We start from the raw sequence: 20,331 nt of genomic DNA on the forward strand, positions 1-20,331 counted from the left end.
AGCAAAGTTGACTGTTTTAATGAACTTTTAATACAAGTTTTGATGCAACTTTGCATTAAAAGTGTCATTGTTTACCAAATGACAGTCGATCACTAGAGAAAATAAATTGAGGTTAATTTTTCAAAATCATACTTTCACTATTGAAGGGTTGAAGGGCTGGTGTCCTACAATGTTTAGACGCGTCTGCATCAGCGCACCTGAATCACACAAGTAACTTTTCTTTAAGGGTATCAGAGTAAAAGTGGTGGAATACTTATATATCCCCCACTTTTCAGATGTTTAATTACAAAGTGTTTTGAAAAACAAGTATTTTTCTTTCACTTGACGATTGTACATAACTTTGTGTTGGCCTATCAGACCATAAAATACATAGGAATGTTATGATACTCAATGTAACAGTATATGTTATAATATTAAGGGCAGAAGAAGTCAATGCAAATCTGTAAACTGAAACAGATTAAAAACAAGACTTCAAAAACAATGATAAATCAGAGCTTTAATCAATAATTTATTCAAATATACTGCTGATTTTTAATCATACAGACAGAAAAGAAATGATTTCATTTCCTTTATGGTTTTGTCAGGTTGAAACTAAGAAACTAGCTTTTTTTATTATTTTTTTTATTTCTATCCTATCCACAGCACCTCTGGGTTGACAGCAGCTGCAGAACCCACAATTTACCTGAAGTGAGACAGACTGTAACAGCGACACACAGTGAGTCAAGTCTGAGTGTGTTTGTGCAGTAGGCCACCTCAGACTGCTCTCCACTGCGGTAATTTGTATTGTTCATAGATAAAATGGTTTGTATTTGATGCTGCTTGCACTCATATAATTTGCCTTATTATCCTGAGATTCTGTTCTATCAAAATCTGGGAGGAAAATGGCATCAGAGCGTTTGGTTTATTTTGTCTTCTGCAATTGCAGCCAGGAAGGATTTGCAGAGATTCTCTTAAATATGTTAGGGAATGTTTTACGATTAGAAAACCTCTGCATGATGGTGAAAACTAACAAGTTTCAGCGTCTCGTGTAAAAGCTGCAGTCTGTTGTGGATGTAGGAAAACAGATGTTTACTAGTTTTCCAAAAGGAAAAGAGGCTCTTATTTTTTTATGTTTTGAGAACTGCAACAACAGATAAACAATCTTTATCAGAAGATCAAAAACAACGCAAATTTTGAAACTTTACAACTGACACTTTTAATAACTTTTTCTCATAATTTGTTGAGAACTGAAAGAAATTATTAATTTTAAGACAAATAATTAGACTGAGATGAAACTCTTGACAGCTGGAAAAACATAAATGGTTTTAACAAAAACTGCTAATTTTTCACCAGGTTGCTACATAACTAAATCATTTCTTTGATATGTGAAAAGTAAAAGAAATAACGGCATCATATTGTTGGGTTTCTTTGGATCAATAGTTAACAAGATAAGCTGTAAGTGGCGCCAATTTTCCAGGAATATAAATCCAATCAAATCTTAAAAGTTTAAATCAATGGAGATGATGGACAATCAGGTCACATAGAGGTCAGTTGAGAATAAAAAGCATTTATTTACTGCAGTATTTTCTCTCCAAAGCCCAGTGTGTCTCTGTTAGAGCTCTGTATCTTTCCTCCATCTGTTTTCTAGGAAAAAAAAACTCCAGATACAAAGCTGATGGGAGTGAAAACCAGCAGCTGGGATTTGTAGTTTCTCTGAGCGTGAGGATGTCAGTGCCAGTGCTCATATTTCACAAAGTCTGTGTGTCTTTATTAACGTGCTGTTTAGCATTCTGAGAGCAGAATCTCAGTAAATAAAGTCTCTGCGTGCCAGTCCTGCAGTTAAGAGTCAAACTGGTTGAACTGGGAGAGGTGGAATCAGAAGGTCTTCTTCCAGGAACGGAGGTACAGCTGGAAGGGCAGCAGAGGGTTTCTGTTCAGCAGGCTCTTGTGGAAAACATCAAAATCAGCTTTCCTGACTCTCTGCAGATAGTCCTCTAACACGACCTGGAGCACAGAGCAAAACAAGCACAAGCTGCTTCAGTTTGGGTCCTGAATTCATGCCTCACCTCCTCAAAGATGACAGTTTCTGAAACTTTCTGCACTTTTTAGACTCTTAGGGCCCGATCTACTAAACTTCTGCATGTATAAAAACAAATAAAAACTTGATTTCATTTGCAAACCTGATCTAAAAACAGCAGTCAGTCAGTGGGCCATCAATCACTGTGGAGATTCAAAAGCACCAAGTCTCTATATTCGAGACTCTTATTTTGATTAAAAAACTTTTTCCACAATGAGTTTGAAAAATACACATTATTTGGAAAACTTTACTTTCAAAGAAAAAACAGAGCAGTAAAAATACTGTTGGCTGTCTAGTTTCTACAAATTAAAATAAAATATTATCACATTTATATCGCCAAGTTGCTTACAATGCATCCTGGGTAGATGACGTAGGCTAGGTGCAGCGGTAGCTCAGACTAACCAGAACAGAAATTTATGTGCAAAAATGAAAAAATGAGAAGGACCGAATGGTTGAATAGGAGAGATTTGGCCAAAAAGAGATGATATTGGTGCTGCTGCTAATTGGAAATGCTAACCAAAACAGAGAGCATATGCTGTAAAAAGCTACAATTTCTTATTCAAAACGTTTATGACTAGCATTGGGACCAAAACATTAAAATATATTAGAATACAAAGACTTAAATATGCTTCACTATCTCTTTAAACATCCACTCATCTTCCTATTTGTTTCGATGTCCTGTTAGCTCAGCGCCTCATTGGGCCTGCATGCACTGAGCAGGTGAAAAAATGTCGACCTCTGTAGGCAAAAGACAAAATAAAGATATACAATTTTTTTTTAAATTAGTTTTTACATATCACAAACTACAATTTTTGGGGGTTAATAGAAAAATTACAACATATTTAGGCCAACAGGTTCAACTAGTCATGGATTCATTTACACTGAAGATCATAAAAGCTCTAAAAGAATTAAAACTGGGTAATTGCTCTAGAAGAGCCCCATTGAAAAAAGGAAATAAAACACCCAGGATTTACCAAGAATGAAACCGAGAGCCTCTGTGTGAAGACGGATGAGCTGTAGACGGATTTCCATCAAAGGGCAACTGAGCAGTCACTGCATACATCATCATGTAAAAGCATAGGAGGAAGAAACCAGAAAAGCGCCACTCGTTAAGGTGACCCCTGCAGACAAACTGTGATTGCAGCGTATTTCTAAACTGTTTTTTTCTGCATCAGGGGTTGGGGGTCTTAAAATGATGAAAGGAATGAATAAAGCAGGAAAATAAAAACCATTTTTCAGGGAAAAGCTTTTCCCAGAGGCCGTAGAATGTTGTTTCTGTTCAATCCCTGCTCAGAAACGAGGGTATTTTAATGATAAAAGACGGAAGAAAATGGACCCACATGCATTTTTCTGTAACAACATGAGATTAGTTAGCATCTGGAAGGGACGTCACATTTTATTTGAAATCTGAGTAAATGTTAAAAAGGAAAAACAAAAACATGCCAAACCTGTGGCAGATTTTGTTTCCACCTTAAAAATAGGAACTTAATCAAAGCTGAAATTTGACCATCTCTTTTTGTTTCGTTAACCCAAGAACCACAGGATAAAGCTTGTTGCTTTTCTCCCCTTCATCCTTCTGCCCAACGTTATGCACAGCTGTCATTTAGCTCCCCAGCAAAGAGCGAGCGGTGCAGAAACACGTTACGGACGTTCTTTATTCTGCCTGCAAAGCTCTCTGAGGTGTCTGTTCCTCCCTCCCCCGTGTCTCTGAACAATTTGGTGGTAATTCAGAGGCTGGAAATGTGTTTTCAAAAGGTTTTTTTCTATTTGGGCACATGGAAACAATTTTCCACCTACACACTGTTTGAGGAGGCTTTTCTGCTTCCTTACAGCAGATGAGAATATTTTATTTGAAAAAAATCTGCTGAGTTCTTTAAAGAAGTGCTTAAATCAAAAAGATTCTGCAGATCGTAACATCTTTTTAAATTGTTTTTCTTAAATCTTCGATATGTACCCTCAGGTCTATTGCTGTCACTCTTCATGTTGTTTTGAAATGAGTCGGTGTGATTTATGTCCGTTAGCCTTCACTGGTGCTCCTCTTTTTTTTGGTTCATTCTGCCACAATGATCCAAACCTGAGTTCATCTGAATGTAATTTTCAGGACAAGAAGAAAGCAATGCAGACTGTGCCTGCTTTCCATGTGGATTGCTATCATGAACACAAATAGACAGCAACACTCCCACACATGCATGAAGGGGCCTTTTTGCTGCTTGGAGAAGGTTCACTGCAAAGTCATTAAGAAGGGAGAGTCCATTTTTCAGCTCTATCCCGTAGTTGCAGCAGGTCGGTGATGGATCATCATGATGGACTCTATAGAAATGTTTTATCCACCAGCAGAAAGCAACCTCTGAGTTTGAGTTCATGCATAGTTAGAGTTACATTTAGGACAAATTCACACCAACCCTGTTTGGTCTGCTTTAATCAAACTCTGATTTGTCTGCCTTGAAAGTCCGATTTGTTTAGGGAGTTGTCGTCTGGTTTGCCGAAAACCGTAAATCTGGGTCGGTTGAAGTGAACTCTTCATTCATTAAATGAAACCTCTCTGACATATTGCAGATATTTATACAATATATAAATTACACATGTCCCTACTTTTATGACACCATCTAAAAGCAAGAAACGCAAACAGGAACAAGATTAAGATAAACATTGGTTGTTAATATCGACCCAGTTTTACTTATCGGACTGATGTCGGCGGTTACAAAGTCATTTTGAAGGCACCGATTGGCTTCCTTAGGGTGTTAATAGGCATCATACTCCTAGTGTAAGGAACCTTCTTAATATAAAAGTAATAATCTTTAAAACATTTACCTGCCTTTTTCCCTTGAATATTAGCAATTACAGCTTATATTTGTAACCCCAACTGATTGAAAAAAGAAAAAGTTTAGTCTGCTTTATTTCAGACAGCAGGAAAACATATTTTTATGCAGTGCACAAATATTTTTGGTTTCAGCTAAACAGACAAAAGGAAAAAAAAAACTGATTAAATTGGATTATTCTCAATGCCTTAACAAATCTGGTTGTCTGCACAAACAAGATCTGCAGTCAGCATACGACGGCTGACTTTCAGGGTGATTACTGAGGCAAACATCAGTGATATGAGAAAAAAGTGATTTTAAAATGTAAATGAGATCTTGATGAATAGCAGATAAATATTATAACTTACAGTGGGAAGGAAGGCCGGGGTTGCTGCTGCTGGAACATTGTGGCTAAACGATCGGGCCTGAAGCAGAAAAAAGTAGAACAAACTGAAATAATAATAATAAATAAATAAAAAACTATGTTTTTCCTGTGTAAGTATGTTTCAAAAAGATTGTGAAATCACAGAAATCTAAGCTGCAACTTATAATAAAATACTGAGTTTGTATTTGCTGCCACCAGCATCAAAAAAGTTGAAAAAGAAAAATTCTTAACATCTCTAATAAAAGACGATATGAATTTGCTACTAGATACGTGCAGCTATGATACTTGAGTAACACAGACTGAGTCAGACTTTCTAATAATATCTGAAGGGATCTATGACACTATTTCTCTAAGCTTTTGAAAGTTTTTTCCATCTAGTTTTACAACCGATTATTTCAAGAGGATTCTGTTTTTGCTCAGGCACTCATCGCCGACCTTTGGATCACTTAGACACACAAATGGAAACGGCACGAATAAACCAGTGTTTACCTGCAACTGGCAGTTTGTCAAACAACAGCTAAATTGTCTTTCTGGGACACATTAAATAAAAACATTATTTAGCCTAAATACTTTTGTTGAATGTACAAAAATACAACAGTATGACAAACATAATAGTACTGAAATGCCAAAAACGTCATAACCAAAGAACTGTGAGCTTGACACACAGCATACCTCGTCTCCAGTAGTGATGTGTTGGTAAAAAAAGTTGCATAAAGAGGACCAGTAAGAAAGACAGAGTAAAAATGATAAAGTAAATGTAAAATCAGTGGTGGGCAAACTTTCACTAATACTGGAGCTAAAATGTTTAGTTTCCCCTAAATACTTTTTTTCAGTAAAATTCTAACAAGGTAATTTACTTGGCTGCTTTGTAAACTTCCAGATGAACATCACTACTGAAATTTATATTTATAATCTTATTTTGAAGCCTGTTGATACAGCATTTCTGTCTCCTTCCCTAAAAGTCTCTTTTTTAAGACACTTTTTTGAGCAAGTGGCAAGTCAGTATGGCTGAAATTAGCACATTAGCGCTTTAGCTTCCAGTAACTGTTTAGATAGCAGTGCCCACCACTGCCTAAAATGGACATTTTTAGTGGTCATCTCATATTAGCCAAACCACAGGAAGAAGAAGGAAAATTATGCAACTTATTTTCTTCCAGGATTCATTTATATTTTCCCTGCTTCCATGGTTTACTGCAAGGATGATCCGTTCAGGTGCAAGTTAGCCAGGAAGTTCTTTTTTTTTTTTTAATCTGAGCAGAACTCTTCCACATGTTTGCTGAGTCTCCTACTTCATTTCTGGCAAACCCTGAAAAATGACTTTCTACAGCTTTCTTGCAACTGTCTCATTGTTTTGGTAGATTTTGCAGTAATTTGTCATGGCAGGAAGTAAAACTAATTTAGATATAATTGACCTAGTTTGATTAAGTACTGACAAGATAGAGTCAGGCCAAGCAAAAGCATTGTTCTGGATAGAAGTCACCAAGCTGGATTGTTATTAAGTACTTAGGCATTTTCCCCACTGTGAGAAGTCAGTCTGCAAAATATGCAAATAGAAGCAAAAAAGCAAAAGAAAATCTCATCATCAGCTCCACATGGGGCTGCAGAAATTAGGTTTCTACTCTGCCAGCTCAGCCCTAATTAAGTCAATTAGTTAATTAATTAGAACACTTTCTTTTTAGTACAAACGTCTCATTTTTGTAAGTTTTACTCAAACTTTTACATGAATATAATAAAAACAGTTATTTAAAGGAGAATATTCCCTAATTTAGACAAATGATTTTAATATGTTTCATCTTGTTTGTCCTTAACTGCCCTTCTTTCACACTGAATTATTTCTAACAGACATGATATAGGTTGATTTTTAAATCCCCTTTTTTTCTCTTGCGATCTGTTTTTCTTTTAACACCAGTCAATATCACCTGTGAAACAACCGGTGCAGGCCCTTTCTTTCAACGGAAATTACTTGGTATTCCCAGGGAAGGAAGAACCTGTGGGTGTGTAGACTGAAGTCTGAATTTGTGAAGTTAGCAACTAATCCCCTGAGCTAAAACATGTTCCGACACATTCTCAACTCAACAAAGGATTTGTGGGTCCTAACTGTGCTTGTCAAGCTGTTCCAAGGAAGCGTTTGCAGACTGGTCTAACACACAGGCTTGCTGGAGTAAAACAGTGCTTTGCTCCTACAACTGACAAATGTGTAAAGATGTAAAGATGTAAATGTTGCTGACCATTGGTGTAGACAGTGCTGGCAATTCCTTTAATTCAATAGTCTTTTCATGGATTTATAATTAATGGAGTAGAATTAAACAACGTTTAGAAATATTCCACAAACTAGCCTGAAAATGAGGGATAAAAGCCAAACTCAAGATACTGTGATTGGATCAAGTGGTAAGACGTCCAAAGAACTGTTTGTGTTTTCATCTTTAAATCGGTATGGTTCATCTGGTTTTTATACACTCATGAAATGTTACTTTACTGGAATTCCTGGGAAGTTTGCTTAAAACAGAAATTTGATTATAACTTTTAAAAAAACAAAACATTGAAACAGTAAACCGATGAAAAATAGCACTTGGATTCCTACTTCCCAATTGCTCTCTCTGAGTGTAATTTAATGTGATTTAGCTTCTAGCAGAATTTCCTAATAGGTGCAAACAATGAGCAAACAACATTAAAATACTTAAGAGTTTGAATAGTTGCATAATGAAAAAGTCTCCGTAGGACAAAAATCAATAAGGCAGGCAAGTGGAGACTAATACATCTCCAAACCAATTAGCTGCAAACTCTTAGGAGAAACTTAAAAGTAAACAGAAGATATTTGCAGGACATGTTGAGTCATCCACAGCGTTGCAGGTCCAAGCTGCAACCCACAGCATGGCAGAGCATGAGTCACCAGTGATGTTCATTTTAAAAATACCAAACCTATGCCTGCTGTTCAAGTGGCGTAAACGTTGTGGAGAGAAACTAAAGTGCAGTGGATGTGAACGAGCTGAACGAACAGCTTTAGCAAAGGATTCACATCCAATCAATGGTGATATCATTGGTGAAATAAATTAAGATTTTCCTTGTTGAAAATAATTTAGGTCCTCCCAAGGAAAATCCTTCTTGAGCTTCTGCAGCATTTAAACCGTTTCGACATAAAATGTCCCCAGAAAAGAGGCTAATTGCACATTTCCATTGGCGTTTCGGACCACTCATTTTCTGACCGTCTATCTGTGCCGAACTTGTTGTGTAGATTCATTCTTTTACCAAGTGTGTATAATAATTGTCCTTCCTTTCCCCTCCATTCATTTCACCCATTGAAGAAGGAATAAACGTACAGTATGTGTGGTATAAATTATTTAGGTTAAATAATTCATGAAAATAAACCTTTTTCGATTTGACTTTAATACACTTCATGTTCAGATTTCTGCTGAGTAATTCTTGAATTACCCAGCATGATGCTATTACTAAAACATGTAGACATAATTTCTGATTCTTGCCGTGTCATGGTAAAATCAAGTGTCAAACCAAACCTTCCTGGCTATTACTTGGTATTTTAAAGAAATTTTGGGTGAATAAACCAGAAAAATCATAAAGATGTGTATAAAACCAGAGGAGACAGAGCTTTCACAGTAACATCTCCTTAATTGTTGAAGGTTTTTCCTCTACAGGTCAGACGGCCCTCCTTGCTAACAATTTCTGAAGTGGCTTTTAATGAGCGAGTCTCTTTGAAACTGACAAAGTACAAAGCTCTAGTCCAGGGTTCTAGGTTTATTGGACTTTCCACAACAACTCTTACTAACTTTGACTGAAATTATTAAATTAAAAGTTTTTAAAAAAATATAGTTATTGGAGTTTTTAAGTTTTTCTTTTTTTACTTAAAGTACCCATTAATATTTTTTAGCTCTATTTTTCTTGTTATTAGGTTGGAAACTATCTGGGTTTTCAACCTAGTAACAGGTTAACTTAATAACTGAAATAATTAAATAAAAAGGTTTTTTTTAATATAGTTATTGGACTGTTTAAGTTGGTTTTTTTTTAACTTAAAGTACCCATTAATATTTTGTAGCTCTATTTTTCTTAGGGTTAGGTTATTAGGTTGGAAACTATCTGGGTTTTCACTTTCCAAAGATACCAACACTCCATTACAGAAAATGCATCCATCCATGCAATAGTTTTATAGAAATCTAAAAATAAAATGGTGAATGAAAAACAAACAAATTTCTAAAAGAGGATATTTATAAAGAACTATAAAAATCATGTATTATTTTTTCTAGCTGGACTTCGTTCCGTTCAGAGCATATCCTTCAATACAGTATTGAATGAACAGATATTAAGGTTTTGGATTAGAAAAGCTGAACCTGGCCAATTTCCAAAGTTTTTTTTTTGATAGAACGGTAAATTTGCTTTGTGTAAAAGTTGAGACAAAAACAATTAGAACATTATTTTCATGTTACATACATGTTCAAGGTGCACATGAGCCTGGCTAGCGATGTCGAACACAACATCTCGAACGTTCTTCTCCCGGCTGCCACGGATGAAATCCTCCTGAGACGCTCCGCGCTAAAAAAACAAAAACAGAAACAGAATCCACTGCGTTTGTTTCCAGATCACACATTAGTGTTGTCAGTATCCAGGGCTGAAACAAATAATCGGATTAATCTGGATGAATCAATTATTGAAATAGTAGTCAACTGATTTAGAAATCGATTAATCATTAACTGGAGTATACAAACTCCAAAAATGCCAATTCGTGACAGAAGAACACAATCAGAGAAGGAATTAAGCCAAAACTTTATGAAAAATACAGATTTTGCAAAAACAGAAAAATTTTCTTTATCTGTAAATATGTTTTACCCGGAACTCCTTAAATAGACGTTTTAGCTTCACCTGGTTCAAATAATGTTAAAAAAAATCCTGTTTTGTATCCCATTATTAATTGCTTAAACTAAAAAAATAAACATATCAATTGTACAGTGAATGATGTTAAGTCAAGCAGAAAAGACTAAGCTTTTCTCATGTTAATGTTGGAAGTATGTTTTTAGCTGCCGATGCATCCTTTGCTAATAAATAACCAAGCATTCACAAAAGGAATGTTTATTTTCTTACTTAAAAAGGAATAGAAAAGTTTATTTGTATTCTGAATGTATTTCTAATGTATTAAAAAACTAAAGTGGTAAAATGTCAAATATGCAACATGTGGCATATTAGAACAGTCAAGACAAAAGGTGAGAAAATGTTTGTTTATGGGTATGAAATGGAAGTAGGATGGGTTGAACGTTGAAGTTGGATAAAGTTTCATCCGGAAGACGTAGGGGAAACATGTTAATATGAACTTTCAAAACTTTATGGAAAAAGTGAGTTTAAATCTTAAATCTAACAGGTCAAGTGTTTTGTTTTCACTAAAAAGGTTCTAAGAAATAAACCTCATAATTTTCTGATAAGAACCCGTGAAATATTTTGAAGTTTGGACATAAATCAAAAGTCCTTTCAGTTTTATGACGCAGCCAGAAGCACAGGAATCGTTTTGTGACCCTCAGCACCTGCAGTGATAACAGCTCCCAGTTTTATCTACTCAGCTCTAAGAGCCAAAATCTTCAAAAATCTGCAGATAAAACTCAGAGAAGCAGCGCATGAAAGACATTCCGAGAATCTCGTCAAAGTAGGAGGAATCTTTATACAGAAAGATGACATATAAAAGTGTGTCTGTCTGAAAATGCACCTTACATCAAAGTATATCACTGACTGACGACAAGACAAAAAATATGGACGAATATTTCAAAAAAAGTGCTTGAAGCTGGAAAATTTCTATACGAGTGCTGCAGAGGAAAGAAAAAAAGTATTTGGATCAGATATCACCTTCAGATTTATGATTTATATTCAATATTTACATAAAATACAATATAGATTTGTTTCAAGCGGAAAATATTTTCACTTTTAATTGTTGAAAGAAATTAAATTCTACTAGGAACTTCTTTGTTAAACTTTCCTTCCATTTTGACACATTAAATCCAAAAGAAATTTCTCCGAATTCATAACTTCAAATGGACAGATTAAGTATTAACAGATTAATTATTTCAACATTTCATCCTCGAGAATTCAGAGACGATCAAACGTTGTGTTTCAAGAAAGAATAAGAAAATAAAGATTGATAAGATAACTAAGTGCAAGTTTGAACCATTATTGAATGCAGATATTTTCATTTTACATAAGATGCTGAGAAGAAATTAAGAGCGACAAATCCTGCAGTGGAGAAAATAAGTATTCAACATATCAACATTTTATCTCAGTGAATCCATTTTTAATGGGGCCATTGACATTACATCCTAAATAATACACATGCAAAGAAACCAGTATGGCTAAGTTCATAAAGTATTTGCTGAGGTGGAAGGATGCAGCACAAAAAAAGAAAATAAGCAAAAAGCCAGAAAGCCAAGAAACCAGCTGAAATCTATCAGTATTTAGAAAGCAGGCTTAGCTCTAACTGATGGCCTGTGAAAAGGTAAATAGTTCTCTTAAGAGCTGTGTTAGGAAACATACATTGGTTGAAGATATATTTACTTATCAGTAAGCACCATTGGGGTAATAATCTTCTAACCTTTTTGACCAGGTGATTTCTGACAGAGGAGCAACAATTATCAGAAGACCTGTGCAAACGTAAAGGACCACTTGCAAGGAGCTTTAGAAAGGAACTACCAGTTGCAGCTTTTCTATGAAGAAGTTAAATAATTCGGTCAAATGTTGTATCCTATAAGCACACTCACTGCGCAAGACTCCACTGCTGAAGAAAAAAAACAGTTAAAGTCAATGAAATCCTGGGAGATTATAGTCTGGATGAGATGAGAGCAAATATTAATGAATGACACTTTATTAAAGCAGACGATACGTTTCTATATCTATGGAGGGTGTTTTGAAGTTGTCATCAATGAAAAAGACTTTTTCACAAAGTATTAAAATACATTTTACTAAACATTTTCAATGTTTTTTCACTGAGTCTTTTCACTTGATCAAACGTAACATAACTTAGGAACTAATGGACTTGATTGTTGTCATTTCCATGTTGATATGCTCATTAGAAATATATTTACTGACAATACATTATTGTGTTTAATAATACAGATTTTCACCATTTCTCAGCACCTTAGTGAAGAGATTTGACTTCATCTTTGAATCCAGCAAAGGATCAAAATATCAGCGCGATTTTCGTTGGAAGAAAAATTCCTCCCATTCTGCTTACATGCAGTACATTTGCCGAGGAGGTGATTCAGCTCCAGATTACTGAGAGATGATGAGAAAAATTGGTGCAGGAAATAAAGGGTATTGAAAAGAAGAAAAATATTAAATGAAAGGATAAAGGACCAACGTTTCAGACGAGCAATAAAGGAAAGAAATAATTTCGGGGACTGCAAAGCTATTAGAAAGCACCATTGTCCTCGCTTTGAACCATCTGCTGGTTCTGACAAATATTAAGCCTCAATAAATGCACAATTATACTTGATCTGCCTTTAAATAAAATAGCTCTAGCGCAAGCTCATGCTTGAGTCCCACTTTTGCTTCTTTTGAATTCAACAGATGTAAATGGGGCAACAGAAATTGAAGGTGCATTGAAGGTACATTGTCAAAAAAGTTAGTAGATAAAGTGACAAATAAATGTGACACAACTTGCAGTTAAAGCTTAGACTCATCTGTGCAAGTAAAATTACATTTCCAGGAAAATCTGCAATAAAAAAAAAGACAGAGCTCTTAAAACCAGAGATGTTATACATCGGGTTTTACCAGAGAGCGAGGTTTTAGCTCCAGTATTGTCTGAGGTATGAAATGGGATAACGGCTTACGGCCAACGTTGCCCCGACTGAGAACTAAATTTTTATGGAGACTTGATGTGCCTCATCTCACACCTGCAGCTCCCATCAGACATGTCAGAAAGGGACAAACCAAGCAGCAAATTGGCTCAAGCTGCTGCTTTCCCATACACCATGAATCAGAGTTTAAAAGGACTGAAGTATAACTCGGGAAATGCTAGTTTACACTCTTAAACCAAAGGTTTACACTACATAATACGTAAATGTATGATGTCATGGTAATAGTCATACAGATAGAGGCCTTTAAATTATTAAAAGAACCTCAAAATGTGTATGTGACTAACACTGAACTGTCTATAAATACCAGGGAGAGAGTTGTGGTGAAGTTTAAAGCAGGGTGAGATTCTACAGCAATATCTCGAGCTTTCTAAATAATTAAGTGCGGCCACAATCAGATTACTGTGCCAACGCTTTACGATCCCAAAGCAACCCGCATGAAGACAAACATAGAAATCACACAGGAGAGCATTGTTTAATGGATGGAGCCATTTATGGATCACTTTTAAAGTTTATTCAACAATGCAAGCTGACAGCATCATCACAAAACCATAACAAGATGAAGGAAGCTAATAAAAACAAAGCACAACTAATAGCAACGGCCCACAGTTGATCATTAACTGCAACAACTATAAGGAAATCTGTTTGGATGTGGAGTCAGAACCAAGCGTGGTGGGATTGTGAAGTGACTTAAGATGGAAACGGAGAGTTAAAAAATTTGCTGTAGTGTTTTTTTACAAAGTGAGCTTTATACATACAGTACAGACCAAAAGTTTGGACACACCTTTTAATTCAATGAGTTTCCTTTATTTTCATGACTATTGACATTGTAGATTCACACTGAAGGCATCAAAACTATGAATAACACATGTGGAAATATGCACTAAACAAAAAAGTGTAAAAAAACTGAAAATAGCCCTTATATTCTAGTTTCTTCAAAGTAGCAACCTTTTGCTGTGATTACTGCTTTGCACACACTCTGCATTTTCTTGATGATCAAGAGGTCGTCACCTGAAATGGTTTTCACTTCATAGGTGAGCCCTGTCAGGTTAATAAGTGGGATTTCTTGCCTTATAAATAGTCATGAAAATAAAGAAAACCCATTGAATTAGAAGGTGTGTCCAAACTTTTGGGCTGTACTGCATAAACAAGCTGAGTAATCATGATCTGCATGGAATATGGGACACATAAATATTCAGTGGAAGCCAAAATTCTCCCTCCATTGAATTATTTATCCAAAGTGTTTTTTGGATAAACAATTTGGATAAATAATTATCCAAATTATTTACAGGTTGGCCTACACAGGTGGTGCGTAGGCCAACCTGGAAGTCCAACACACATTAATCTAATAGTTTGACCTTCTCAGCTTGCAATAAAGTCTTTTTAATAATGACCTAATTACACAAACACTGTCTGGGAACTTTTATCTACAGATTAAAATGCTACAAGTGTTAGGGTTTTTTTAGTTCAGCTTTTCTAAAAGCATAAAAATAGATTAGAAATAAAGATGACATATTCATTTGCAGCAATGTTCCAAGTAAAACTCCATCAAATAATGACGCCATTAAATGTCTTACGTGTCAGTTTTACATGTCAAAGCAAAATTAACGGAAAAACTAAAAGATTCTTGATGTAAGCAGCCTGATAGGGACGTTTTCATGAATGTGTTGAAATGAGTGTGGCTCGTCATGCTGCTGATTTTTTCTTATTCCCCCCTCAACTCATCCGTCTCTCCTCTGTTTTTTTCTGTTATGTTTAATCAGTCAAGTGTTACTAGAGAAATATTCCATCTGTTATCTGCCTTCTGCATCCTGGACATATTACTCATATCTTTTAATGAAGAAATAAAAGTTGTTCTCGTTTTACGTTATGCTGTAGATAGTACTGGTTGGGTGTTGCAGGGTGATTAAACACACCTCCAGCTCCCTCTTCTGGAAGCGGTAAGGAATTAAAGCCTGGGGTCAGAAGCGTCATCTTTGCATCAGAGGATTTTTTTAAGGGCAGAGCTTGCATGCTTCAAACAACAGCCCTGGTTCCCCCTGTTGGCTTTCCCAGCAGCAGCAGTTGGTCCTCACGCCGGGCAGAAAGCCCAGACAAGGTTGGAAAATGTTTGTGGCATTATTTTGCACAATGATTTCAATCCAATGCTCTCATGTTTGCCAAACGGCTGCAGAGTAACATTTCCTCCCCTTGATTTTTTTCCTCCCTTGATTCTGTTAAAGTAGGGGCATGAGGGGCCTTTACCTCACAGATTATTTATATCAAGGGTGCCCAACTTTTAGAGGCATCAATCATTACCAGGAATCTGAAGAACCAAATAACTGCTGATGAGGGAATTCAGACATTTGATTCAGGTGTTTTGGAGCATTGAAGCATAGAAGTTACAAAACAATGATGGGAATTTTTGCGTGGAGTTTCTCTCTTTAAATGAGCCGAAACTCCTTTAAGAGATGAGAGCCAATTCAGATTTTCGCCAATACCGACTTCTTTTGTCTGAAAAGTCTCTAAATATAAAATAAATATAGCAACAAATTTGCTAAGTTTGCAACAATACGGTGACATCGCCTAAAATTAAGGAAATCTGGAGTGATTTATCAATGAGGGATTTATCGGTGCACCTCCTAATATGTATATAAACCTTGTCACCATATTTTTATTTTGCAGTTTAAGCCAGGTAGAAGAAGGCAGGAGAAGTTCTGCATTAACTTAATCAAATATCTGCAGATCTCTAAGGTACAAACATTTGCATGATGGTAGCATATTTCTAAAACTTCTCCAACCATGGTCTCTGCAACCATTTCTTTACTCACTCTTTTCCGGTTTTGGGATGGACTGATATAAGAAAATTTGTGTCAATACAGGTATTCAATATCAATATTGCAGCTATGATCGATAATTGACATTTACTAATTATCTAAGTTAATTATCTAGGTTTTTCATACCTTTCTGCACTTCCTACATTTCTTCTCTGCTTCAAGATGAAAATAAACATCGGTTATTAATATCGGACCAATACCAAAACATTACAACAGCAACTGATGTTAATGCCAATACATTGTCCCGTCCTAGCAAGTGATCTTAGCAGCTTGATGGGGTATAAAGGCTTTTAGATAAAAACTCCAACATTTCTTTATTGGAGTGATGGTAAAGATAGAAAAACCTTAAATAGCAATTCTATAAAAAGGTCTTTGCACAGATTCGGTCCTTAAGAAATGCTATTTTCAACAGATTTGATTTTTATGTTACCATGCATGTTTCAATCGACATGAATTCAGACTCTTAACAGAACATCTCAGAGTTCATAATTTACCCAAAACTTGTCCAGCTTTGTGTTATAATGTCTACATTATAAATATAGACATTTTGGAAAAGACATGCAGACAGTGTTTACACTTATTTGGGATCAATATCTGAACTGCAGCAGCTTCGGATATTGTTTTCATAAGGCTGAACAGAAGCAACTCACCAGCATGCATATATCCATGGGCAGGTAGACTTTCCTTCGGCTGCTGTTGTAAGGAGTCGCTCTGAGACACGTGGTGATTCCCTGAGCTTTTCCTATGTGACTTGCTGCATGATCTGCATGGACATTTTTCACTCCTGCAAACAGAAAAAAATATCAGCAACAAAATCCTACTTTCTGAGAAATCTTGCAAAGTTTGCAAGTGTTTTAATAAACAGAAGCTGTTTGCAGTGACGATGTCTCAGGTTTTTCCTGTGCATCCTTAGACCGACAGTGGGATGATTATGATCTTACAAATGGAGATGCTGCTATTTTTAATCTAGAGTAGACATGAGTGGTAGCTGGAATGAGAAACTGCTTCACCCTGATGTCACTCCTGTATTCACTAATGAGGAAACAGGAAGATGGCCAACAAATCTGGTGAGTTAAGAGATGCAATATTTCTGCCAAAGGGGAAAAGGTCAGAAAAGAGACCTGCTGTCTGAAGGAAAAAATACCTTTTTTTAAATTTTCAGCACCTTTGAGACTTGTATAAGAAAAAAATGCAGAATAAGAAAGCAGCACTAAGAAAGTTGATGTTAGAAATGCAGCAACATGTCTAACCTTCAGCACCATTTCTCATTAATACGTACCTAAACACTCCAGCAGCAGGTAAAATAGTGAAGACTGTGTGTTCTCTGAATACTTCTCAAGCTCCTGTAGGTTCCTGTAGGCTCTGTCATCCAGATCCTTTTCCTAGTCAAACAGAGAGACTCAATGAGCTCCACTTTTAACATCAAGAAACAGGAACATCATTTATTAGTGAGAATGATCAATTATTAACTAGGGCTGCAAGAAACGATTATTTTAGCAATCGATTACTCTGACAATTTACTGAATATTTGGATAAGAAATTGGCACATTCTGCTGATTTTTCATTGAACCATTTAAGCCTTTTTACACTATATTAGAAATACATAAAAAATGCAAAAAAGCAAATAATTTAATTACTTTTTGGAAAAAGAAATTCTTCTCTGCATCCTCTGGGATTTGGAGTTGTAGTTCAAAGGTTATTTGAGCTTTTAAAATGCTAATTAGCAGCCACGGATTTGCATCATAAGAACTGCCCGGAATGATGAAAAAAATTAAATAAATTAGAGTAAAACTCTTTGCAACTGCATAGAATCCAAAACCATAGAAAACAACCATTGAAATATGAAATGTGTCAACAAAAAGAAACATGAACAAAAGTGTAACCTTAGCTACACTCACTTTAAAATAAAAATGTGGTCTCAGAACTTGGAAGCATTTCTGCTCAGAGTTCTTGATCCTTTGGCTTCAAAGTTTCCAAGTCCCATTGGAATATATTGATCCCGGTTAAACACTTGTATTCACTGTACTGACAGTAATTACTCAATGCTATCTGAACTAGCACAATGATACCCACTGGACATGCTGAATGCTTTTCTTTTAACTTTCTTTCTTACCCTCTCTGTAACAATCCTCATCAGCCATCTTTTTGTAAGACCATGTGTCTTCACTGCCTACAAAGAAAAATAAATGTAAAGATTATTGACCCCTAAATGCTTGAAAATGTGTCAATTCAAAATTCTTTGTAATGACATTTACCTTCCACAGCTCAGTGCTGACTGGCTGGTTCGGAGGGTCATCTCTGTAGATCTCCTCTATGGCCGTCTTCCAGAACTGCATTCGCATCAGACCAATGGTCTTCTGGGAAATGGAGTCCTTCACCTAGTGAAGATGGAAAAACAGGGAGTCCAACGCTGAACACATTAGTTTAAAAGAACTGCTGGTAACAGACACATCTACTTTTCCATACACCTAGCATTAGTTTGACAATCAGTTTTGACCTCAATATAAAAAACAACCTTCCATTCAGTCTATGGAGGAATACCTGCCTGTGCCAGCTCCACATTAAAGGCTCTCAGAGCCAGAGAGGAGCGCCGCGCCTCCTCTGGGAGGAGGAGACTCGACAAGAAGCCCTCATAGTCTCTGGACCTGAGGAGGAGCAAAAAGAGATTTAAGACTCAGAAGGAACTTTAAAGTCAGCGTGAAGCAAATTCAGTTTTAACTGTAGCAAAGTACATGAAAAAAATGGAAGGAAAAGAACAACACAAGCAGGAAAAACTTTAATTTATGAAAATAAAATCTTAGAAAAGCGCAAGAATAGATATTAAGACACAGTTAAAAGACTAAATTAGCTATAAAAACCTTTATTAGATTTGAAATAACTTATTACATACAGTATTGGAAAGTTTCACTACTTACAAATATATACATCATGATGACAAACTACATTGTTTTAAAGTACATAAATTGGTGTTTGCACGATGACAAAATGAGGACATGTATTAATTATTATTAATAATTTAATGAATGATTCTATAGGGCTGCACAGCGGTGCAGTTGGTAGCAATGTTGCCTTGCAGCAAGGAAGTTTTGGGGAAGTTTTCTGCATGTTCTCCCTGGGAATGCGTGGGTTATCTCCGGGTACTCCAGGATCGTCCCACAGTTCAAATACATGACTGTTAGCTTAACTGGGCACTGAGTCAATTGGCGTAAGCCGATCCATCCATTGTCTGTGCACCCTTATCCCCGGTGGGGTCGGGAGGGGTGCTGGTGCCTGTCTCCAGCTAACGTTCCGGGAGAGAGGGGGGGTACATCCTGGACAGGTCGCCAGTCTGTCGCAGGGCGTAAGCCGATTACAAGAACTAATGCAAACAATCTCAAACTGAAGATAAAAATATCTAAATACTTCAATAAGCACATAATTAGCGCGTTGTCTTATTATTTAGCAGACATTTAAATGAAGAATGCCATAATTAAGCCCACTATATTCGGACTAAATTTGCTACATCTAAAACAAATAAGCTGCGCCATGTAAGTGTTTACTGCTGTAAACACAGTTGATGCATGTGTTTAGTAACAACATTCATCATGCCTGTTAGCAGAACTGACCCACCTGACCAGGTTCAGACAGTATTTCTCACTGTGCTGATTCTCCCCTGCTGTGTTTGTTGACGCTCTCACACTTTGTATTTCAGCCACTCTTTGAATACAAACCCCGTTCAGTGCTATCTTTCTGGGAAAACTGTAAATTAGCGACGCTTTTCTGCTAAATAATCCATGCTGAACACTGACGCCGACTGCCATGTTCCCCTTCACCTAGTGTTGCGTTCTCTGTCTCTCGTAAATATGACGTTCGAACTTCTAATTTAATTTTGTGTTTGTGTCGATGTATTTTATAATCAACAAAGATACATTTTTTGGGAAGCTGAATTGATTTAGTAAATTAATATATAACGTCAAGAGATACTCTTTTCCTGTATTTTTTTTAAATCTAACTCGACAGGATGAAACTATTCTTTCCAATTTACGTGAATGGAGCAGGTCCTCTCCTGTGTTACATTAAAACGTTCCGATGATTATCCGGCAGAAATTAACTTGAAATTTGAAATATTCTTACAGAAAATGTGCTAAATTTTGGTCGTACTGTTAAAAAAAATATCACGGATAGGGGATATAATTACATACTTTTGTGATATATGCACAACTTTGCAACTAAAGAATAGAAACCAAAGACTTGAATAAAGCTTGCTGACACATGGCCGGAAATTAGGTGATAATAAAACCACAATACATTTTTAGATTAATATCATTTTAATTCTCTCTCTTTTATTGAGATATGTTGAGATGTTATTTTATATTCTTAATGTTAAACTCAAATAGGGCAATAATCGGCATACATAATTGCATGTTTAGAGATTTAGTTATACAAGAAGACGTGATTT

The 20,331-nt window shown here is 36.0% G+C and overlaps 1 protein-coding gene across 2 annotated transcripts; it reads right to left on the reverse strand.

Annotated features, from left to right (window-relative positions):
• Positions 1–479: 479 nt before the first annotated feature.
• ndufaf6 (NADH:ubiquinone oxidoreductase complex assembly factor 6) lies at positions 480–19,710 on the reverse strand. 2 transcript variants are annotated; one of them, XM_005801864.2, is made up of 9 exons: positions 19,503–19,710; positions 18,439–18,538; positions 18,149–18,271; positions 18,007–18,063; positions 17,173–17,275; positions 16,544–16,677; positions 9,680–9,781; positions 5,223–5,279; positions 481–1,983 (listed from the first exon to the last, which is right to left on the reverse strand). In XM_005801864.2, the coding sequence occupies exons 1-9, from the start codon at positions 19,691–19,693 to the stop codon at positions 1,855–1,857; spliced, it is 996 nt and encodes a 331-aa protein (XP_005801921.1). In that variant the 5' UTR covers positions 19,694–19,710; the 3' UTR covers positions 481–1,854. The 2 variants fall into 2 exon arrangements, with proteins under 2 accessions (XP_023187312.1, XP_005801921.1); XM_023331544.1 differs by lacking the exon at positions 19,503–19,710 and having other exon boundaries at positions 480–1,983; positions 18,435–18,536.
• Positions 19,711–20,331: the final 621 nt, after the last annotated feature.

The sequence above is a fragment of the Xiphophorus maculatus genome, chromosome 3 (assembly GCF_002775205.1).
Source record: "Xiphophorus maculatus strain JP 163 A chromosome 3, X_maculatus-5.0-male, whole genome shotgun sequence".
NCBI classification, from domain to species: Eukaryota; Metazoa; Chordata; class Actinopteri; order Cyprinodontiformes; family Poeciliidae; genus Xiphophorus; species Xiphophorus maculatus.

Bases quoted from the DNA above. Each gene is read 5' to 3' on its own strand.
- ndufaf6 (XM_005801864.2), bottom strand. From the start codon at position 19,693: ATGGCAGTCGGCGTCAGTGTTCAGCATGGATTATTTAGCAGAAAAGCG. The intron at 18,539-19,502 runs GTGGGTCAGTTC...GCTCCTCCTCAG, and splicing joins TACTGTCTGAACCTGGTCAG to GTCCAGAGACTATGAGGGCT. The intron at 18,064-18,148 runs GTAAATGTCATT...TTTTCTTTGTAG, and splicing joins TCAGCACTGAGCTGTGGAAG to GCAGTGAAGACACATGGTCT.